Below are 24,306 nucleotides of genomic sequence, written 5' to 3' on the forward strand. Positions count from 1 at the left end.
ATGGGCTATTTCTGTATCGTTACTGTGAAGGATACAGTCAGCCTTGTAGTCATGTGAAAGTAGCCATATGAATATGTAAACGGAAGATAGAAATATATCTTAAAGTTTATTGAAGTATAGTTGAATAACAATGTTGTGTTATTTTCTGCTGTACAGCAAAGTTGATTCAGTTATTGCTGTTGCTCACTCAGTCATGTTTGATGCTTTTTGGCCTCAGGTGCTGTAGCCCACCAGGCTCCTCTGTCCATGGGATTTCCCAGGCAAGAATACTGGGGGGAGGGGGGTGGTGGTGCCATTTTTTCCTCCAGGGGATCTTCCCGACCCAGGGGTTGAACATCTCTTATGTTCCTGCACTGGAAAGCTGGTTATTTACCAGCTATATATCACTAGCGTCACCCAGGAAGCCATGATTCAATTATACATATACGTTTATATTCTTTTTCGTATTCTTTTCCACGTGGTTTACTACAGGCTGTTGAATGTAGCTCCCTGTGCTATCCCGGTGTGCTAAGCAATGAGTAGGGCCTTACTGTTTATCCGTACTATAATATACACAATAGTGTGCGCCTACTAATCCCAACACCCCTCTCTGCCCTTCTTCCTCCGTGGCAACCACAAGCCTGTTTTCTGCGTCTGTTTCCGTTTTGTTTTAAATTCATTTATGTAGGGACGATGTTTTGATGCTGAGCTTGCACATGTAAATATAAACTTGAAGAGCTACTTAGTTCTCTTTAATTGTTGTAGCTTAAACATTATCTGTTCAGAGATTTCATTCATCTCTATGGAAAATGAAAAGATAATTGCTTTTAGTATTAAGGGAGAGAGAAAACCCAGTATTTTATAATGTATTACTTCACCTTCATCACTGACTATCTTACTTCAGTTAAGGCAGACTTTCTGATTGGTGTTGATTATATTGTTAAAACAGTGCATGCCAGCATTTGAGAGTGGCTTATAGAGAGCAGACAGCGGCGTCCTGTTTTCACTTTTCCGCTAGCGACCTGCCTATGTGCATTCGTGTGTGCCCAGTCGTTTCAGTTGAGTCTGACCCTCTCTGACCTCGTGGACTGTAGCCCGCCAGATTTCTCTGTCCATGGGATTTTCCAGGCAAGAATTCTGGAGTGGGTTGCTACGCCCTCCTCCAGGGGATCTTCCTGACACAGGACTCAGACTCGCATCTCCTGCCTTGTAGGCGAATTCTTTACCCACTGGGCCACCTGGGAAGCCTGACCTGCCTACATGTGGTACAAAAACAGAAGCGTTTCCCTAACTTACCTTTAAATGGTCAGTTTTCCTAATGAACCCATCCGGGGCTTGAGTAGAACCCAATGCGTCATTCAAAGAACTGGAAATCATACCTTTGGTTATGAAGACAGTCTGTGGTTCTGTTTCTGTTCCGTCCTTTTATCTTCTTCCTTAGAAGTCTTATTCCTTTGACTTCCTTTTGTCTTGATTTGTCTCCCTCTCACAGAAAAGAGAGAAGGTCAGCTATAGGACCTCTGCTATTCTGCTCTGAAGTAGTGTAATTAGGCCTTGTTTGTAGAACTGTGCTGACATCTGCTTTCCAGTCTTGCATCGCTACATTGTTCGTGAGCGCTTGGAAAGGCAGGACTGCCTCTAGGCTTTCTCTGAGCAAACCTCTATGGGAGAAGCAACATGTGCTGGGGAAAGATTCAGCTGAGGGCCCTATTTACACTAGAGTTTCATGAACAGTCTCTGCAGTCAAGAGTGATTCTAGTTGAGGTTTCTGGGGAACCTGAGTCCAAGTGATATAGAGGCAGATTTGTATCTGTAAGTGATCAGGGATTACAGGGCACAACATTTTATGAAAATACAAAGGAAGTTCTTCATTTTGATGTTATCAGTAACTTCTCTGTGACTCCGTTTCCTCACTTATAATATTGGAGCTGGACCTGCCTCATGCTTTCCTGGTGGCTCAGAAGTAAAGAATCCGCCTGCCAGTGCAGCAGACTTGTGCTCAGTCCCTGGGTGGGGAAGATCCCCTGGAGGAGGAAACGGCAACCCACTCCAATATTCTTGTCTGGCAAATCCCATGAACAGAGGAGCCTGGTGGGCTAAGGTCCATGGGGTCGCAAGACTCCGCCATGACATAGCGTCTAAACCACACCTCCACCACATGTCTTGTGAGGTTTTTTATAAGCGTTAAATGGAATAATGTATGTGAAGCTCTTTTAAGTTGGTTTTATTGGCTCACAGTTCAGTGGGTAATAAATGCTAGCACTACTATTTTCTTCTCTCTTTTCTCTGACAGTTCAGTTAGTTACATCTTAAGTGAGGGTTAGAGTCCAAAAGAGTGCTTGATTTAGTGTTAAGGGAGAAAAAGAGTAGTGTTTTCTAATAATGCATTCACTTCAGTTCAGTTCAGTTGCTCAATCGTGTCCAACTCTTGCGACCCCATGAATCGCAGCACGCCAGGCCTCCCTGTCCATCACCAACTCCCGGAGTTCACTCAAACTCACGTCCATCGAGTCGGTGATGCCATCCAGCCATCTCTTCCTCTGTCGTCCCCTTTTCCTCCTGCCCCCGGTCCCTCCCTTTTCCAGTGAGTTAACTCTTTGCATGAGGTGGCCAAAGTACTGGAGTTTCAGCTTTAGCATCATTCCTTCCAAAGAACACCCAGAGCTGTTCACCAAATACTGATGATGCATAGAAATTTCCTTGTAGAATCTTCTAATGGCTCATTAGCAGAATACATGGATTTGTTTGTAATGTACAACCCCACAATATATTGAATGAAACCTTTTTTCTTTCAAGTTTTAGACCAGATCATGTAATAACCAGGCAATATAGTTAGCTTACAGTTAGTGGCCATGATCTATGATAATTTGGTTTTATTGTACAGAAACATACAGTCAAATTTAGGTAAGTCAAATATGCATTTAATGTGCTACTATTATATACTCTTGTTGTTTAGTTACTAAGTCATGTCTGACTATTTGTGACCATCTATGGACTGTGGCCCACCAGGCTCCTCTGTCCATGGGATTCTCCAGGCAAGAATACTGGAATAGGTTGCCATTTCCTTCTCCTCTTAGTATATCCTAAAGATAAAATCACTGATTTGCATGAATATGCTAACTTAAATGGTTAGGCATAGTAGACCTTAAAAAGGGAGTCAATTACACAAGATAATTTTTGCAAAAGCAAAAAGGAAACCAAAAGACAAAATCCTCCAAAATAAAAGCGTACTTCTGTTTGCATTTTCACCTTGAATCTTTACCTTGCTTCAGTTCTTTGGAAAATTGTTTCAGCCTATTCTGTATTGGCTCTTAGGTTTTTAAATTTTTATTTCTTCACTTTCTCTCTTCTGTTTCTTTTTTTAAAAATTAAATTAAAATTTTAGAACTGGAAGTGTAGTTGATTTAGTGTTTCAGATGTATGGCGAAGCGGTTCATTTATACAGACATAATACAAATGTGTATGTATGTGATTCTTTTTCAGACTCTTTTCTGTTACAGATTAGTACAAGATACTGAACATATTTCCCTATGCTATACAGTAGGTCTTTGTTGTTTATCTATCTTGTATATATACTTTGCAATTTGTATGTGAAAAATAGCTATAGTAAACACACTTTTACTTATTCTTTATATATATAGATCTTTTGAAAATCACACAATGTCATACATATTGTTACAGACCTCTTTCACCATCTAACCCATTTGTTATACTCCTGCCCTTGTGGATAGCTATCCAGGTTGTTTCATTTTAAAATTATAAGTAGTGCTGCATTAAGTACATAAATGATCATATTAGATGAAGGATTCCAGAAGGACATTGTATTTAGGGGGAAATTTTTTTTTTTTAGGTGAGTGAGATACATTAAAAAAGAAGGTTCCAGACTATGAAAATTATAAGTTAATAGAATTGCTTCAACTCGGAGTACCTACTGTTTGCTCTAAAATGTTTTCGGATAGTAAATGAAGTTGGGGGCTTCTGAGGTCATATATCCTGCACTCCATTTTTATAAAAAGTTCCTGAAATGTCAGCCAGCTTCTTAAACATTTTTAAGAGAGGAAACTTTACTGCCTCACAAAGCAGTAGGAAGTTCAATAAGAACTAAAAGATCTCTCGAACCTCTGTCCTCAGCAGTAGGTATTCTTTCTAGCTTTATGCAAATAGATCTAAACTCTTTGTCTTTTTCAGTTCTTTAAATACTTCGTGTCCTCGTGGGATCTGTTAAACTTATTTTCAATTCTGATTCAAAATATTATAACAAACTTCCATGTATTATGTATCATTGGTAGCTCGGTATTTTCTGCAGATTTTGTCAGCATAATACACATATTTGTTACGGCAGGCTGTGGGGTCAGGTTGGGCTTTGCAGCCTTACTCTGCCATTCACTGGTTGTGTTAACTTGAGAAGACTGCATAACCTTTTTTAAAGTCTCAGTTTTCTCATCTGTAAAATGGCTTTATTGTATTTCTTCAAAAAGAGGACAGGAAGAATATATTAGATATTACAAGCAAACTTGGGTGTGTGTGTGTGTTCACTCACTCAGTTGTGTCTGACTCTTTGTGACCCCATGGACTGTAGCCCACCAGGCTCCTCTGTCCATGGGATTTTCAAGCAAGAATACTGGAGGGAATTGCCATTTCCTATTTCAGGGGTGAAGTATCAATAACCTCAGATATGCAGATGACACCACCCTTATGGCAGAAAGTGAAGAACTAAAGAGTGTCTTGATGAAGGTGAAAGAGGAGAATGAAAGGCTGCCTTAAAACTCAGCATTCAAATAACTAAGATCATGGCATCTGGTCCCATCACTTCATGGCAAATAGATGGGGAAACGGTGGAAACGGTGTCAGACTTTATTTTTTTGAACTCCAAAATCACTGCAGATGGTGACTGCAGCCATGAAATTAAAAGACGCTTGCTCCTTGGAAGAAAAGCTGTGACCAACCTAGTCAGCATATTAAAAAGCAAAGACATTACTTTGCCAACAAAGGTCCGTCTAGTCAAAGCTATGGTTTTTCCAATAGTCATGTATGGATGTGAGGGTTGGCCCATAAAGAAAGCTGAACACCGAAGAATTGATACTTTTGAACTGTGGTGATGGAGAAGACTCTCAAGAGTCCCTTGGACTGCAAGGAGATCCAACCAGTCTATCCTAAAGGAAATCAGTCCTGAATATTCATTGGAAGGACTGATGCTGAAGCTGAAACTCCAATACTTTGGCCACCTCATGTGAAGAACTGACTCATTTGAAAAGACCCTGATGCTGGGAAAGATTGAAGGCAAGAGGAGAAGGGGACGACAGGGTGAGATGTTTGGATGGCATCACTGACTCAATGGGCATGAGTTTGAGTAATCTCTGGTAGTTGGTGATGGGCAGGGAGGCCTGGCGTGCTGCAGTCCACGGGGTTGCAAAGAGTTGGATATGACTGAGTGACTGACCTGAGCTGAACTGATTCCAGGGGATCTTCCTGACCTAGTGATCGAACCCAGGTCTTCTGAGTCGCCTGCTTTAGTAGGTAGATTCTTTTACCACCATGCCACCTGTGTAAAAATGTAACTGTTCAGTAGATGGTAAGGGTAGATAAAATGAATTATCTTATGTGTTTAAATTACTGATTAAAAATTAGGGAAGAGGACTTCCCTGATGGTACAGTGAATAAGAATCTGCCTGCCAGTGCAGGGAACAAAGATTCTATTCCTGGTCTGGGAAGATCCCATTAGTGGCCAGGCAGCTAAGCCCGTGCACCACAGCTGCAGAGCCCGCATGCAGCTAGGGCCCTCGAGCCACCACCACTGAGCTCATCTGCCTAGAGCCTGTGCTCAGCAGCAAGAGAAGCCATTGCAATAGAAACCCTCACGCTGGAACCAAGAGCAGTTCCTACTTGCTGGGACAAGGGAAAGCCTGCACGGCTCCCCCCCCCGCCCCCCCCCGCCCCCCCCGCCACACACACACACACACACACACACACACACACACACACACAGACACACACACACACAGACAGATTAGGGAGGAAAAGACTGGCTTGGAGCCCTGAAGATAGGTCTTCCAGGTTAAGTCAATCCATTAATCGGAACATCCTACCACTATCCTCTAGCCTGCATTTCTTGAATTTGTACATAAAGACAGAATTCACTCACTGACTCCCCTCCCGTTGAATAATATGTGGAGCATTGTTGCCCATTGCACTGAGGACCAATGAAATTTAGTAGTGACCAAGAGAGAGCTGTGGTTTCAGTCATCTGGAGAGAAAGGACAGAGAATGAGTGAGGAAAGGAGTCTGCCTGTTGCTTTGCTGACAAACCTTGTGGCTTCCCCCTGTGGCTCAGTGGTAAGAATCCACCTTCAATGCAGGAGACTCAGGAGATGTGGGTTCGATCCCTGGTTGGGGAAGATCCCCTGGAGAAGGAAATCTCAACCCACTCTGATATTCTTAACTGGAAAATCCCACTGACAGACTAGCCTGATGTATTACAGTCCATAGGGTCACAAAGAGTCAGGACACGACTGAGACACTGATCTTGTTGCCATTGAAATTTTAACTCTTCCTAAAAAGAGAGTCATGTTAGCTCCAAATAACTTGTTCATGATGAATAACTTCTAAAAATAAGCGTTTGTTTTTTAATATTTTATTGTACTTTGTTAGAGATTGACATTTGGAGACGGCAGTGGCACCCCACTCCAGTACTCTTGCCTGGAAAATCCCATGGACGGAGGAGCCTGGTAGGCCACAGTCCATGGGGTCACAAAGAATTGGACACAACCGAGCGACTTCACTTTCACTTTTCACTTTCATGCTTTGGAGAAGGAAATGGCAACCCACTCCAGTGTTCTTGCCTGGAGAATCCCAGGGATAGGGGATCTTGGTGGGCTGAGGTCTACAGGGTCGCAGAGTCAGACATGACTGAAGTGACTTAGCAACAGAACTTGGCAGCAGCAGCAGAGATTGACATTAAGCTTGTCAGTTTATTATTATTATTATATCTGGTAATCCATATTCTTCTCTTTGTGAAGGCTAGTGTGTTTTAGCTTTTTTATGGGTTGAGTGACCTTCAGTTAAACATTCACTTCTGGGGTCCCTGTCTCCTTCTAAGTGAAGATAATGATCCTCAACACATTAGATTTGAGGTTTGGATCACATTCCAGTATGGATGCAGAAGAAATTTGTGACCTTTAAAACAGTGTCAGACTTTATTTTGGGGGGCTCCAAAATCACTGTAGATGGTGATTGCAGCCATGAAATTAAAAGACGCTTACTTCTCAGAAGAAAAGTTATGACCAACCTAGATAGCATATTCAAAAGCAGAGACATTACTTTGCCGACTAAGGTCCGTCTAATCAAGGCTATGGTTTTTCCTGTGGTCATGTATGGATGTGAGAGTTGGACTCTGAAGAAAGCTGAGTGCTGAAGAATTGATGCTTTTGAACCGTGGTGTTGGAGAAGACTCTTGAGAGTCCCTTGGACTGCAAGGAGATCCAACCAATCCATTCTGAAGGAGATCAGCCCTGGGATTTCTTTGGAAGGAATGATGCTAAAGCTGAAACTCCAGTACTTTGGCCACCTCATGTGAAGAGTTGACTCATTGGAAAAGACTCTGATGCTGGGAGGGATTGGGGGCAGGAGGAGAAGGGGACGACAGAGGATGAGATGGCTGGATGGCATCATGGACTCGATGGACGTGAGTCTGAGTGAACTCCGGGAGCTGGTGGTGGACAGGGAGGCCTGGCGTGCTGCGATTCATGGGGTCGCAAGGAGTCAGACACGACTGAGCGACTGAACTGAACTGAAATATAAGGTGATATTACAACTCTTTGCTCTTGTATTTTTATCATCAGTTTTAAGCTGCAAAAATGTTATTCCCAGTCTTTGCCATATTCCCTTGATAGTCAGTGGGCGTGTCTCCTGTTTTTCTTTTTCTTAAGCCATGCATGCTGTTGCCCCCTCCGCCCTCATGTTTACTATTATGTTGTTATTTGAACCTTCCCCTCTGTCCAGCACATTGTTCTATACAAATGAGTAGGCTTTATTGGATTCAGAGGACAGTCCTCCTGTGCAGGTGGCAAACCTCTTCTCTCAGGTTTCTTGGTGTCGCGTTCAGCTGGCACCAGAAATCAGGCTTGGACTTGTCCCCGCATCTTTCAGTTTACTCAGCAGGGTCTTAGGTCATGGGAAGGTCTGCTTCCAGCTGTACTGGTATTCTTCAAGCTTATTTTTGGTTGTCTTTGGCCCCAGAAATCTCAGAACCTCCTGTTTGGACTCCTGAAAGAATGGTTTCTTTCTGCCTCTTCTTTGAGCACGTCTCCTTTGCCTATTCTTGTCATCCCTGACACTTGCTGAATCACTGATGGTCCTTAGCAGCTTGTACATCCGGGGTGTCAAGTCAGCCCTTTTCTATGAACATCACGGAAACAGAAAACGGCGATGCCAATGTTTCAAGTCCTTCTCCGTGTTGCACTGGTTGTGCTCTTGTCATGAGGGAGGTTGGGGTGAAAGATGGAGGGCCCCCCTCTCCTGGGGCTCTTAATCTCACTGGGGTGACAGCGCATATACACTAGTGAAGTGAAGTCGCTCAGTTGGGTCTGACTCTCTGCAGCCCCATGGACTGTAGCCTACCAGTCTCCTCAGTCCATGGAAGTTTCAAGGCAAGAGTGCTGGAGTGGGGTGCCATTTCCTTCTCCATATACACTAGTACAGTGATTTATATTAAAAGATAACAAGTAACTGCTTTATGCAGACACTGCTTTGTATCAGACTATGTTCTGGATCAGCATTTTTTTTCCAGTAAGGGTATAATATAACATGGGTCATCATATAATTTGCTGTTCGAACCCTAACACTTGGAGCATGATGAGAAAAGTTCTTAATAGTGGAGGATGTATAACAGGCTTAAGCTAAAACTGTCCTAGGCAAAATGGGATTTATCTGGTTAAAACCAGAGATAAACAAGGACTCAAGCATCTAATCATAGCCTTAATCAGAATGATGTAGAAGGGAAGACCTAGCAACTCTAAATCTGTAATTTAAATAAAGTGAAGTGAAAGAGAAAGTCGGTGTCTGACTCTTTGTGACCCCATGGACTATACATACAGTCCATGGAATTCTCCAGGCCAGAATACTGGAGTGGGTAGCCTTTTTCTTCTCCAGTGGATCTTCCAAACCCCAGGGATCAAACTCAGGTCTCCTGCATTGCAGGCAGATACTTTAAATAAATAAAATATTATATTGTACACTAAGCCTCATAAATGGACAAAATTAGTTATGTATATTAAAAATAAGCCTTGAGATAAGATAAAGTGTTTAACATATAAAAATATGATTTTGCTGTATTAGAGGTTTCTCTTGTATAAAACTAATGTGATGCTTGCCATGATAGAGATTAATGAAATTATTAGTTAAAAATAGTTTACTTGTCTTCTTTGATTTTAGTGAATTTTAAAAAAGTAAAATGGTTTAAAGATCTCCAGTATCTTTAAAAGACATGCTATCCAGGGAAGTTTGAATAGATGTCCTTTTTTTTTTTTTTTCATAAATTTCCCAGAGACAACAAAGGATGCTAGTTTGTCCCCGTTTTCATCCATCTGTCTTTCTGTTCATTCTTATATCCATCAAGTCAACAGGTATTTACTGTGTACTTGTTGTGTGCTGAGCCTGAGATACTAGAAATATAGTCATCGGTGGGATCTGGTTTCTTCTCCTTTTTACCTGCTTGTTTTTCTCTCTGTCTAAGTTCTTTGTGTTCTCATCTCTTTGGTTCTCTTTCCATTTCTCTCTGAAGCAAAGTCTATAGAGTTAGGCCCCTAAATTTATTTGGCAAAAGATTTTTATTGTTCAATCAAATGTTGTAAAAGTCTTAGTAGAGCAAGACAAATATGCATCTATGACCCATTTACTAAAAAAAAAAAAAAAAAAAATACACACCTCGGGAAAAGAGATTCCAAGTTAGCAATTGAGGAAGCGAGTGAAGCTAACACAAGTTTCCAGTAATCTGTACTAATTCTGGTTAAATATCTCTATATTTTTTGCATTTCAGTTCTGCTAATGTTACTTTACTCTGCTTTTCTCCTCTTCAAGAGGAACCCAGATGATTATAACAAAGTAGATTTAATGCCTAAGATGAGCATTCAGGGAATGGAAAGTGTTTAAGTGGGGCTGGAAAAGTGATTGCAAGTTAGGGAGTGGGAGTTCAGTTCAGTTCAGTTCAGTTGCTCAGTCGTGTCCGGTCCTTTGTGACCTGATGAATCGCAGCACGCCAGGCCTCCCTGTCCATCACCAACTCCCGGAGTTCACTCAGACTCACGTCCATCGAGTCCATGATGCCATCCAGCCATCTCATCCTCTGTCGTCCTTGCCCCCAATCCCTCCCAGCATCACAGTCTTTACCAATGAATTAACTCTGCATGAGGTGGCCAAAATACTGGAGTTTCAGCTTTAGCATCATTCCTTCCAAAGAAATCCCAGGGTTGATCTCCTTCAGAAAGGACTGGTTGGATCTCCTTGCAGTCCAAGGGACTCTCAAGAGTCTTCTCCAACACCACAGTTCAAAAGCATCAATTCTTTGGCACTCAGCCTTCTTCACACACCAACTCTCACATCCATACAGGACCACAGGAAAAACCATAGTCTTGAATAGACGGACCTTAGTCGGCAAAGTAATGTCTCTGCTTTTGAATATGCTATCTAGGTTGGTCATAACTTTTCTTCTGAGAAGTAAGCGTCTTTTAATTTCATGGCTGCAGCCACCATCTGCAGTGATTTTGGAGCCCCCCAAAATAAAGTCTGACACTGTTTCCACTGTTTCCCCACCTATTTCCCATGAAGTGATGGGACCAGATGCCATAATCTTTGTTTTCTGAATGTTGAGCTTAAGCCAACTTTTTCACTTATTGCAAGTTAGGCAGTGGGGGTAGTCATTAGTTAATGGCAAGAAATTTGGCTCAAGGAGTAAGTAAAAGTGTTATAAGCTATCTTAGGGATCTTGAACTTTATCCTGAAGGCTTAGGGAAATCTCTTAAGTTTTGTTTGTTTTGTTTCTTTCTTTCTTTTTTTTTTGTAAAACAAGGGAGTAACATTATCCCATTTACTTCTTGGAAAGGTTGTTTGTAAGAGAGAGAAGTATGATTAGTGACAAGGTTGTGAAAGTTTTAGAACTCTCATGGTTAGTTACCCAGACTAGGAGATGGTGAAAAGTATATAGACTCCAAAAAACAGATTTTGTGATTGAACGTGGGTGCCACGGATTACACATTGCTATCGGTTTCCATTACCTAAGAACTATGGTGATATTACTGAGCGGTGGGGAAACTGCAGGGTGTTAAGCAGATTTCCACTTAAGCCTATGGGTACAAATTTGATCAAATCCTTTACAATTATGCAGTGGAATTGTGAAATAGATTCAAGGGATTAGATAAACAGAGTGCCTGAAGAACTATGGAGGGAGGTTCATAATACTGTACAGGAGACAGGGATCAAGACCATCCCCAAGAAAAACAAATGCAAAAAGGCAAAATGGTTGTCTGGGGAGGCCTTACAAAGAGCTGTGAAAAGAAGAGAAATGAAAGGCAAAGGAGAAAAGGAAAGATATACCCATCTGAATGCAGTTTCAAAGAATAGCACGGAGAGATAAGAAAGCCTTCCTCAGTGATAAATGCAAAGAAACAGGAAAACAATAGAATGGGAAAGACTAGAGATCTCTTCAAGAAAATTAGAGATACCAAGGGAACATTTCATGCAAACATGGTCTCAATAAAGGACAGAAATGGTATGGACCTAACAGAAGCAGATATTAAGAAGGGGTGGCAAGAACACAGAAGTACTGTACAAAAAGGATCTTCATGACCCAGATAATCATGATGGTGTGATCACTCACCTAGAGCCAGACATCCTGGATTGGGAAGTCAAGTGAGCCTTAGGAAGCATCACTACGAACAAAGCTAGTGGAGGTGATGGAATTCCAACTGAGCTATTTGAAATCCTACATGATGCTGTAAAAGTGCTGCACTCAATGTATCAGCAAATTTGGAAAACTCAGCAGTGGTCACAGGACTGGAAAAGGTCAGTTTTCATTCCAGTCACAAGGAAAGGCAATGCCAAAGAATGCTCAAACTACCGCACAATTGCACTCATCTCACACGCTAGTAAAATAAAGCTCAAAATTCTCCAGACCAGGTTTTAACAATACATGAACCGTGAACTTCAGGTATTCAAGCTGGTTTTAGAAAAGGCAGAGGAACCAGAGATCAAATTGCCAACATCTGCTGAATCATCGAAAAAGCAAGAGTTCCAGAAAAACATCTATTTCTGCTTTATTGACTATGCCAAAGCCTTTGGCTGTGTGGATCACCACAAACTGTGGAAAATTCTCAAAGAGATGGGAATACCAGACCACCTGACTTGCCTTCTGAGAAACCTATATGCAGGTCAGGAAGCAACAGTTAGAACTGGACATGGAACAACAGACTGGTTCCAAATAGGAAAAGGAGTACATCAAGGCTGTATATTGTCACTCTGCTTATTTAACTTCTATGCAGAGTACATCATGAGAAATGCTGGACTGGAAGAAGCACAAGCTGGAATCAAGATTGCCGGGAGAAATCTCAATAACCTCAGATGTGCAGATGACACCACCCTTGTGGCAGAAAGTGAAGAGAAACTAAAGAGCCTCTTGATGAAAGTGAAAGAGGAGAGTGAAAAAGTTGGCTTAAAGCTCAACATTCAGAAAATTAAGATCATGGCATCTGGTCCCATCACTTCATGGGAAATAGATGGGGGAACAATGGAAAAAGTGTCAGACTTTATTTTTTTGGGCTCCAAAATCACTGCAGATGGTGACTGCAGCCACAAAATTAAGATGCTTGTTCCTTGGAAGAAAAGCTATATCCAACCTAGACAGCATATTAAAAAGCAGAGATATTACTTGGCCAACAAAGATCTGTCTAGACAAAGCTATGGTGTTTCCAGTAGTCATGTATGGATGTGAGAGTTGGAGTATAAAGAAAGCTGAGCACCGAAGAATTGATGCTTTTGAACTGTGGTGTTGGAGAAGACTCTTGAGGGTCCCTTGGACTGGAAGAAGATCCAACCAGTCCATCTTAAAGGAAATCAGTCCTGAATATTCATTGGAAGGACTGATGCTGAAGCTGAAACTCCAATACTTTGGCCACCTGATGTGAAGAGCTGGCTCATTTGAAAAGACCCTGATGCTGAGAAAGACTGAAGGCAGGAGGAAAAGGGGACGACAGAGGATGAGATGGTTGGATGGCATCACCGACCCAATGGACATGAGTTTGAGTAATCTCTGGGAGTTGATGATGGACAGGGAGGCGTGGTGTGCTGCAGTCCATTGGGGTGCAAAGAGTCGGACATGACTGAGCAACTTAATTGAACTTCTCGATATTATCAGAGTAGCATTTAAAATTCTCTCTCTAAAAACTTTATTGTGAGCACTTGGTACAGAAATATGACAACTGACTTTTATAGTTAATTTCCTGCGCTTTCTCCTTGTCCTTCCCAATGACAGCAGGAATTGCCTTGCAAAGAGAGAGATCACAGAAGACAGCCTAAAGTGAGAGAGAGAGAGAGAGAGAGAGAGAGTGGTGGTGACCGGGGATGGCATTGACTGTTCATTGTATTGTTTCATAAACTTCTCGCATTCGTCACCCACTGGCGGAAAGCCTGAATGGAAGGAGAAGGGGGAAACCGAAGCTTACGATTGCATAGCATCCCGATTTAGAGAGCCTGGGGTCATAATTGCTACTGCGTTGCAGTTCTAGTTCTGCTACATAACTAATTGTGAGATCTTGGACAAATTTTTTTCATCTCTTTGTGTCTGTTAACTTGTTCATCTGCAAATTGGAGGTAAAAATGGTACTAACCTCATTTTATAATTTTCCGTTACTATATGTGCCACTGTTATTATAAAAAGTTTTCTTTCAGCAGATGAAATGAGCAAAGCCTCAGGTAATGGGCAACATCTTAATAAATGTGGGGGCTGATGGGATTATAATGACCTTTCTGTCCTGTATCCATGATTTTAGACTCTGTAGGGCGCACATAGCTTATTGAGTGTGTCCTTGTAATACGTCCATTCTAAGGAGAGCGTGTCACGGCGGCGACAGCAGTGGCAGTGAGGAGAATGGTGAGAGTAGCTTGTATGTAACGTCTGTATCCACCTGATGAGGTATGGATACTTCCTGGTCTCACTTTTACTATTGCGGAGCCTGGTTGTTACATGAAATAGCCACTCAAGGCAAACAGCTAGTGAGTCCTGGAGCTGGAATGCAATCCAGCTGGTTGAACTTGAGACCCTTCACTCCTTAGTCACTGCCCTGATTGCCTCTGCAGTGTGTTTAAATAGTCCCTGTTCCCTCAACAGCCCCCTCACGAAAGAGCAAAAGTCGGCTTCATTTTCGTTAAAGGCGACAGGTTTCAGGGTCTGAACATTCAGATGACAGTAGTGGAAGAGATCATTAATCTCTCCTCTGTTTTTCTTTTAGGTATCAGTTTTTCTTGCAGGTGAAGCAAGATGTCCTTCAGGGCCGGCTGCCCTGCCCCATTAACACTGCTGCTCAACTGGGAGCCTATGCCATCCAGGGTAGGTTTCACTTAAGCAGACTTGCTTCAGAGGTCTTGAGGAGGAGGTTTGAATTTTTCTTTTTAAGCAAGTTTATAAATAAATGACATTTTGCTAAAAAGAAATTGAATTTAGTTAGAATTCCGGTTTTAATCAACATGCCTTCAGAAGAGGTGAAAATGAAGCTGGTTACATATCCCTGATAGGAGGTCCCATGGAGTTTTAGTCATGGGAGTGGCATTGATTCTTGACTCAGTGGAGAGTCTGAAAATCTGTTCTGTTCTACATTCTGCCTAAGTTGATCGATCCCTCGTAGCTGCTGGGTCTCAGAGATCCCATTGATGCCAAGTGGCTGCTGTGAAGACTCCACGTGGGCAGGGGCCATCACCAGTTTAATTTGTTGCCTGCAGTCAACACCCCTTGTCCATTAGCTCTTGGCATCAATATGGCCACCATATTGAGGGAGCAGCTCCAGGTGGCACTGTCTTTTTGGAGGCTGAATTTGAGGCTGTCTTGTATTTATAATTACTGAGCCCCTTCAAGGAATCAAGCTAGATATGGGGTGATGAAACAGAATGTTCCTTGCCTGTGTAGTTCTCGCAGACCAGAGATAGTCTAGAAAAAATATTCCCAGAAAAATGCTGTGTAAATGAACTGGGGAACTGGGTTGGGCTTGGAAGCTGGATTAATGTAGGAAGAATTTTTATAAGCATAACATAGTGAATTCTCTGGTTTCATTTTGTTCTTTGTGTAAACTGGAATAGAGTTATGTGCAACATCATGTTATATTTCCATGACCATTATTTGGGGCAAATATGTTTTGAACCACATGCTTTATCTCTTGGTGTCCTTGTCAGAGAGAGGATCTAGCTGTTTTTCACCTCAGGCATTTCCATTATATGTGCTTTAAATTCTATTTACATTGTACTTCATATAAACTGCTAAGAATAAGTTAAATGAAAATAATAGTTATAGTCTCACAGAAAGCAAAAATGTTATGTTTTTTAGATAAGATTTTGTTGATCTCTATATATGCTCATCAGAGTTGTTTGAAACTAAAATTAGTTGCCTTATATAAATTTATTGATAAAGCATTTGAAGAAAATAAGCATGATAGGAATACTTTTATTCCTGTATTTTTAGGTATATTATCCTAAAATGGAGAAAAATAACGTTTTCTTTGTGTTTTAGCTGAACTTGGAGATTATGATCCATATAAACATACTGCAGGCTATGTGTCAGAGTACCGATTTGTTCCTGATCAAAAGGAAGAACTTGAAGAAGCTATAGAAAGGATTCATAAGACTCTAATGTAAGAAGCCCGTTTTATGAACACTAGTTAGCATGTTGTACATCAGAGCCTCAGAACTTCATTTTATAACTGGACGTTTATATTCTTTGACCAACATGTCTCTGTTCCACATACACACACCCCTCCCCGCCTCCACCCCCTGGTGACCACCATTCTAGTCTCTGTTTTTATGAGGTCTCCTTTTTTAATTCCACATACAGGTGATATATTATACAGTATTTGTCTTCATCTGTCTTATGTCACTTAGCATTATGCCCTCACAGTGTATTTATATACTTGAAAATTGCTGAGAGTAGATCTTAAATGTTAGCACAACAAAAATGATAGCCATGCTATGGTGGTGATCATTACGCAATGTGTATTTAAATGTGTCAAATCAATATCTTATACACCTTGAACTTACATAATGTTATATGTCAATTATATCTCAGTAAGGCTGGAGAAAAGAAGAATCCCTCTTTACATTGCATCAGCAATCATCTTACGCTATTGACGGGCATAAGAAAAGAAAAGTTTCTTATTCTGTGTCTTGAACATTTTTCTTTTTAAAGGTTTTTTTTTTTTTTTTTACTGCTTATAACACTAAAATGCTCATAGGAAACCCAGACAATTTAAAAAGGAAAAAAAATAAGTGTAAAAAAGTAAATCCTAATACTTAAAGTATATTTTTAGTCAGTGGCCTTTCAGATCCCTCTCTATGCATAATTTATTTTGTATGAAAATTTATTTTATATCGAAGGTTTGTTTTATGTAGATTTATGTATGTATGAAATGAAATATATAAATGTATTTATGTATGTATGAAATACATAAATGAAATCATTCTGTACATACTCTATTTTACAATTTTGTGTTTTTTTTCAGTCACCAGTACCTCGTGAAATTAATTTTTTTAAACTATGAATGCATTTTATAACCACAAAAGCCTTAATGTATTCTGGATTTGATCTGTCTTAAGTATGCAAATTCACAGTTACAAGCAAATCCTTATTCAGTCTTTAGCAATGAATCTGGAGATCATGACACCAGTGTGGCTTTTCAAAGGGTATTATATTAACACCACATGCACTTCAGAGAAATATACACACTCTACAAGTAGGATTTTCAATTAAGACCCGCAGCATTGAAGTTATAATTTAATTATAGTTATTTTGTTAAATTTCCTGTACTGATTAACTTTGCCTTTATTGCCTCTCATGTAACTTTCCCTCTTGAATTTGCTTGGTTTCAGATCTACCATACTTAAGAGAAAAAAATGTAGAATTAATCTGGTAAACAAAAAAATGTTTGCCTAAAGGATTTGTTTCAATGAGTAGCAGCAGAAATTGCAATCAGAGAAACCCGACTCTCCACCTTGTATTCTAGCCTTGTTCTAGAGTCCTGCATTATAAGGTTTCACTGAAATGAGTGCTGAAAGAAGGCCTGTTACAAAATTATGGAGGGCAGTGTATTTGGCACATTCTGAGAATACTAATTGTGCTAGGAGTTCTCAAGTACCATTATATTTTGAAATCATCAAGGAACTTTGGCAAAGCACCTTGTCTGCTTTGTGTGATGGCACGGACAGCGTGGTGGTTACTTTTAAGAGGCCAAAGCTCAGTCAGTATTTGGTAGCTTTTTTGTGTCTAATTTGTGGTAAACATTCTTCATAGATTTCAAGAGTATTACATTGCTGGGTTTTCCAGAGTACCATGGCTGAAACATGGGATTGCCTTGAAGTAGTATTTTTTAATATTAAAAAACTCCTTTTGTTAACCATTAAAAATCTCTCTCTTTCTCACACACTCTCTCTCTCTGACGCACATACACACACAGAGTTCCACTTCTCTGTGGAGATTATTGGCAGACGCTTATCCTCGTTAGGAATGAGTGCTGTTTTCTGTATATTATCACTGATGAAGAGTTGGGGAAGACTTTAAGAAAAGTGACAAGCGTTTTGTATTAAGAAAGTGATGGATACTTTTGCAGTTTCTGAAGAAGTGCGCATGTGCTGTTGAGCCCAGTTGGCTGTTGAGGAACCCACTCTCTTTCCTCCCACCACAGCTCTCCTCCGTTTACTTCCCAGTGGAGAGCTGCTGGAGCATAGAGACATTTTACTCTTTGCCAAGGGGTGTGCTTTCTAATTTAAGTGCTTATATGCTCAATAATCTCTTTGGGGTTTCTGAAACTGAGACTTTTTAATATGTGTGGAGCTATTGGAATTGGCTATAATGAGCAAAACTAGATTTGGTAAATGAAACTTACAAGTGTCACCTCAGAATATGAAATTTTGTCACCAGGAAGGCAGGAGGCTTCTTGAAATATGAAGGCTTAAGTTTGCATTAGCACAAAGGATTATTTATTTTTCCAGTGAATATAGTGAAAATGGTCTATACTCCCTGTGAGCGCAGTAGATGTAAGTCAAGTACGGCTGTTTTGTTCTTATGCTGCGTGCAGGGGTCAGGCTCCTTCTGAAGCAGAGCTGAATTACTTGAGGACTGCCAAATCCCTGGAGATGTATGGTGTTGACCTCCATCCTGTCTATGTGAGTAACATTTAATTAACACAGAATATTTTAAGCTGATGACATTTTCTTAAAAAGTCACTGAAACTCCCAAAGGAAAGCAGCAGTCCTATTGTTTAGTGAGCAGATGATACTTTTTCATCTGTGTTTTTGAACATAAAGAATCTTTTGCGTCGTTTAAATCCTAATGAGTTTTGCATAAAAGTCTGTGATTGTATTTCCGTGTGTAGAAAACAATTAACTGGCTTGAAAACACAATCTGGATAATAATTCCAGAGGGGTAAGCTAAAGGTCAAAATGGTTTTAAATTAGTTTATAATTGATTATATTAGAAAACAGGAAGATTTTCCAAAAATAGAGTTTATGGTTGAAAAGAATTCATAAAATCACCTGCATGGCAAAGTAGACTTTTGGCAATAGTACATGTATAAGTGTTGGTGGGTCTATGTTGGGTGTGCAGGTGTTACCAATATTAGGGTTACTGCCTACTGCAGTATTGCCATTGCGTAAGTAGGAACATTGTTGCAGACTTTCCTCAGTGGATGACGGAAGCTTTCTGAATAGGATCAGTGGACACGGACACTGAATCTGCACTGAATTTTCTGGATCAGGTCTTCAACTTTGAGACACTTTTCTAAGGTTACCAGTTGGTTCTTCTATGCCCATGAGACTGGAATGTCATTGTCTGTGGTTTTGTGAGTTTTGTTAGCAGTAAACAAATTTGATTATTTGAGAAAGTGGATCAGATGTTTTATTTACATGACATGAACTGCTAAAGAGTGTATGTAGATTGAATGCTTGTCAATTGAATTATGGAGTCAGAACTCAGTTTTTAAGAAATCCTGATATACTTGCTGTAACACAGGCACTAACTGATGTGTTCAGTTTGTAATATGCCTTTTGCTCATAAGAGTCTCAGTTCAGTTCAGTCGCTCACTTGTGTCCAACGTAAGAGTCTCAGAGTTTCCCAAAACAAATCATCTCATATTATTTGTAAAGAACTAGAGGCATCCTTGCGTATACTGTTAATGTGGCAATGAAAATTACATATTTGGTAGAAGTAGTTGTTCCCTGATAAATTATAATCTAATATCATTAAACCATTAAATGCTCCATCCTACTGTCCTTTAAAACTACTTATAAAACTTTGTGGAATAGTTCTCTTTTTCTCTTCTTGCCACATTAATCTTGTTAGATTTTCAGTTTTTTAAAAAGTATATTTTATAGGAAATGTATAAAGAGGGTCTTATGTAAAATACCTCTATGTTTATGTAATGTTTATCCTAATTCAAAAAACGCATTTTTTGTGGGAGGTGGAAATTTATGCCAAATTAATCAGATTCATTAGTATCTTCCATACTTTGCGTTAAAATTGAATTTTTAGAACTAAGAATAGGCTACAGCTGATTTTCTTTGAAAATATATTTATCTTATGTTCCTTGGGAATTTGGCTTTGCAGGCTGTTATTTGGCCTTAGAATAGAAAAAAGAAAAAAATGAATACAAACTCAATTTCCTGTTTGGTATGCACTCCGTGACATTTTCAATCCAGAATCCCATTTTCTTAATTGGGATTTGTTATTGTCCAGAAATGAAAGGCTTCCAGTCTTTACCAGAAGAGATCGTATTTTACAAGTTTTGAGCAGTCTTAAGGCACAAATGAAAATAGAAAGGTGTATGCTGGAGACCTCAGAAAATCATGCAGGTGGCTGACTGAGGATTCTGGGGAGGATGGTGGTGAACCAGGCCTCATGATTGTCCAGATCGGAGAGTAAGATAAGTGATCTTGAAAAGGGCCCTTGAGGGCAGCCAGTGGTTGTCAGTTCTTGGCTGCTCAGGAGAATCACCTGGAACATTTATGTTTTTGTTACCTGGATTCCATCATTACAGATTCCCATTTAACCTGTTTTGATGGTACCCAGGAAAGAGCATTTTAAGGTCCATGGGGGATTCTAGTTAATATGCAGCTAGGGTTGAACACGACTATAGAAGCAACATGGAGTGAGTCAGTCAGTGGCCTGATTGGTAGGTGGTCCAGGTTCTTTTAATGAACTGAGGTGACCAGTTAGAATGCACTAAGAACAGTTTTCTTAAAAACTTCGGGAAAAAGTGAGCAGCAAGTTAGCTACCATGATAGCTTAACTAGCTTTCTAAGCTGATGTCTTTGAAAAACCAGATCCAGTATTTATGCAACAGACAATGTGCATATGGCTAATTACAGTTTGACAGAGAGTTTTTACATGAATAAATTTGTGGTTACAAGCATATGTTTGTTTTTGCAGGGAGAAAACAAATCTGAGTATTTTTTAGGATTAACTCCGGTCGGTGTTGTCGTCTATAAGAATAAAAAACAAGTGGGAAAGTATTTCTGGTAAGTTTAACTTGAGGGCAGAATTGGTATTAAAGTTGTGCACTACATGTATGGGGCTTATGGAACTTGAATGTCATTGAAAGTGTTGGGAAAAAGCGAACAGACATTTCCAGTGGTTGATAATAAATGAGTGAAAGTGGGTATGAGTTTTCTGCTAGTTCATCTCGGTGTATATGTTCTCTGTAAATTTGAGGTATTTTGATTCTAGACTCTCTCGTCCGTGGAGGCTGTATATAGTAGGATTTCCTATCCATTCCAGTGTGTGTGGTGAGCTGTGGGCCCAGGACTGCTCTGAGTTCTGACTCTAAATGAGGAAGGATCTGAGAGAGATTGGGGCGCCCACAGCACTGCACTGTATCTGGAAAGGCTGTACTGCCAGGGCCTGGGGATGCCAAGCTCGTCTGCATTCACTGGAGAAGCCCAGGAGAGTGAGAAGGGAGTGAGTTGAGGAAGGTGTCCAGAGCAGTAGCAACCTATGAAGGAGCCAGTAGGAGCCATCTTTTTTCCCACTGGATACTTCTCTGAATTTCTGATTAATTCTTACAAGCAGCAGTAGCACCACCATCTGCTTTGTTTTTCAGGCCTCGGATTACAAAGGTTCACTTCAAGGAGACCCAGTTTGAACTCAGAGTACTGGGAAAAGACGTAAGTTTGTGTTTAGTGCTTAGCTTCCCTGAGACGGGAAGCCTTGTCTGCTCATTGATAGCTTAGAAGACCTAGTAAAGTAAAACTGCCATGTTTTCTTCAGCTGCAGCCACATGGAACCAGGTTAATTGACTCAGATAAACAACTCCTTTTCAAGGAAGGGAAGGGGAAGTGAGTATAAATGAATGAGTTGGTAATGGAGAAATGTCACTTCAGTTTTAACAAAGGGGAAAAAATAACCTTTCTTGGGCACAGGAGAGAATAGGAGGTGATTATCATTATTAGTTTTTTAGTACTGTCTGTGAAGGTAAGATTCATGTAATTAGAAGGGTGCAGCTTTCATGCAGGACAAAACATGTCCTAACTTTGTCTCAAAGTCAATTGAACAATCTACAGGAAGTCACACTTCTGTTCTTTCCCTAGTTGAGCATGGTAGGTAAACCAGACGAGAAACTCTGGATGCTTTCAAGGGAGTGCAAGCCAAGGGTGCAGAAATGCTGACCGTCCTGCTGCAGCTTGGCAGCGACCTCCAGGACTGCTTGGGTAGTAGGCACAGGATTTGTTAGAGCCTCAGGGTGCTCTCGTGCTTTGACGAGTAGTTTTAGGGAAACCGGGCAAAAGAAGACAAGAATACAAAAGCTTCCTTTTAATCTCCCTGTGAAAGTAATGCTTCCTTGAAGTGCTGTCACTATAATTCATGTTTATGGGATACACAGGTGAAAATAAGACGTAGGCGAATCCACCCTTCTGTCTCTTTAATACTAACTTTTTGCAGAACAGAATTTAAGTGAATGGTCTTGAGTTGACTTTCTAGTGAGATAGTTGTAGAAAGAGGTAAAACCAATCCGATGATGCAGCGACGAACTAAGAGACAGGAAGAAAAGTGGCTGCAACCGCAGTTGGAACGTAACATCCGGCTCAGTGTCCGGCATGCAGCAGGTGCTCAGTAAGCACTTGGCGCCTGATCCGTGAACTGATGTACTGGGGTGGTGGGCTGCCAAAGCAGAGAACTTGGCACTACCATTTGTTCTCCTAGAAAAAAATGCAGTGATCCCTCCCAGAATTCTGTGACGTGCCATCAGAGTGTTTAGTGAGAATGTGATAGTAGGGGTTCCCTGGCAGTCCAGGGGTTAGAACTCCACACTTCCAACTGCTAGGGCCCGTGTCCAGTCCCTGGTCGGGGGATCTACGATTAAGACCTCACAAACTCTGTGGCCTTGAGAGGGAAAAACAAAAGAAAACATGATAATAAAATGGTAAGACTTTCATGGAAACATTACCATTATTCAAAGTCATTTTCCCATTGAGACCTAACTTATTTTTGTGAATGAGGTCCTTTGGTGAGCTCTTTGTACATTATTACTACACTGCCTTAAAATGCCGTCTGCTGCCTTGAGATAAATGTTTGGTAAAGTTGCAGCTAACTTGAACTTTCCGTTTCTTACATTTCTTCATTATTAGGTAAAAACAACAATAAAATTGATGTCATTGTGTGATTTTTTATTTTTTTAATGGCAATCTCCGGGGGTGGTCTGGTTTCCTACACACACAGCTCCCTCCCTGTGCCCTGGCATTTCTGAGAAAGCTTGACTGTTCATCGGTGTGCATCCTGAGGCACCGTGTGCTCCTGGCTCTTTAGTGGCTGTGGTCTTTAGTAAGGTGACAGAGCAGGTCACATTTAACTCATGCTTGCATCAACGGGATTTAAATTTTTGTTTTACACGTGAAAAGATGCTCAACATCACTCATTATCAGAGAAATGTAAATCAAAACCACAATGAGGTACCATCTCACCCTGGTGAGAATGGCTGCTATCAAAAAGTCTACAAACAATAAATGCTGGAGAGGGTGTGGAGAAAAGGGAGCCCTCTTACACTGTTGGTGGGAATGCAAACTAGTACAGCCACTATGGAGAACAGTGTGGAGATTCCTTAAAAAATTGGAACTAGAACTGCCATACGACCCAGCCTACACACTGAGGAAACCAGAATTGAAAGAGACACATGTACCCCAATGTTCATCACAGCACTGTTGATAATAGCCAGGACATGGAGGCAACCTAGATGTCCATCAGCAGATGAATGGATAAGAAATCTGTGGTACATATACACAATGAAATATTACACAGCTATTAAAAAGAATGCATTTGAATCAGTTCTAGTGAGGTGGATGAAACTGGAACCTATTATACAGAGTGAAGTAAGTCAGAAAGAAAAACACCAATATGGTATATTAACATATATATATGGAATTTAGAAAGATGGTAACTATGACCCTATATGTGAGACAGCAAAAGAGACACGGATGTAAAGAACGGACTTTTGGACTCTGGGGGAGAAGGTGAGGGTGGGATGATTTGAGAGAGCCTTGAAACATGTATATTATCATATGTGAAGCAGATCGCCAGTCCAGGTTCGATGCATGAGACAGGGTGCTCAGGGCTTGTTCATTGGGATGACCCTGAGGGATGGGATGGGGAGGGAGGTGGGAGGGGGGTTCAGGATCGGAAACACATGTACTCCCATGGCTGATTAATGTCAATATATGCAAAACCACTAGAATATTGTAAAGTAATTAGCCTCCGATTAAATTTTAAAAAAAGAAAAATTTTTGTTTTATTGAATAATACATTGACCAAAGCACACCATTTCCAGAGTATTCTGGCTTTGCATAGTCTTTCTCCTTTCTCTACCAGGGCATCTCTTTATGAGGTGGTGATTTATATGTTAGAATAAAGTTGATTAATATGGAGGCCTAACTGTTAATCGCAGATTAAGCCCCTGAAACCTATCACCTGGAACAATAATTTACCATCAATTTGAAAAATGATTAAGGGTCTTACTCTGCTGGTTTTCTGGTTGAATGTTCCAGAGACTTAACTACGTATGTTAAGTGCTGTTAGGGCCAAATTCAGAGATTGAGTTC

At 40.6% G+C, this 24,306-nt stretch overlaps 1 protein-coding gene across 12 annotated transcripts in view; it reads left to right on the top strand.

Annotated features, from left to right (window-relative positions):
- Window positions 1-24,306, top strand: part of EPB41L4A (erythrocyte membrane protein band 4.1 like 4A) — a 284,958-nt gene that overhangs the window by 156,479 nt on the left and 104,173 nt on the right. For all 12 annotated transcript variants that reach the window (XM_069595261.1, XM_069595266.1, XM_069595264.1 and 9 more), the window contains exons 5-9: window positions 14,475-14,572; window positions 15,743-15,863; window positions 18,300-18,387; window positions 20,648-20,736; window positions 21,318-21,381. In XM_069595261.1, the coding sequence (XP_069451362.1) occupies window positions 14,475-14,572; window positions 15,743-15,863; window positions 18,300-18,387; window positions 20,648-20,736; window positions 21,318-21,381 (460 nt within the window). The remainder of the gene's footprint in view (window positions 1-14,474; window positions 14,573-15,742; window positions 15,864-18,299; window positions 18,388-20,647; window positions 20,737-21,317; window positions 21,382-24,306) is intronic.

This window comes from Ovis canadensis, chromosome 7 (genome assembly GCF_042477335.2).
Source record: "Ovis canadensis isolate MfBH-ARS-UI-01 breed Bighorn chromosome 7, ARS-UI_OviCan_v2, whole genome shotgun sequence".
Classification (NCBI taxonomy): domain Eukaryota; kingdom Metazoa; phylum Chordata; class Mammalia; order Artiodactyla; family Bovidae; genus Ovis; species Ovis canadensis.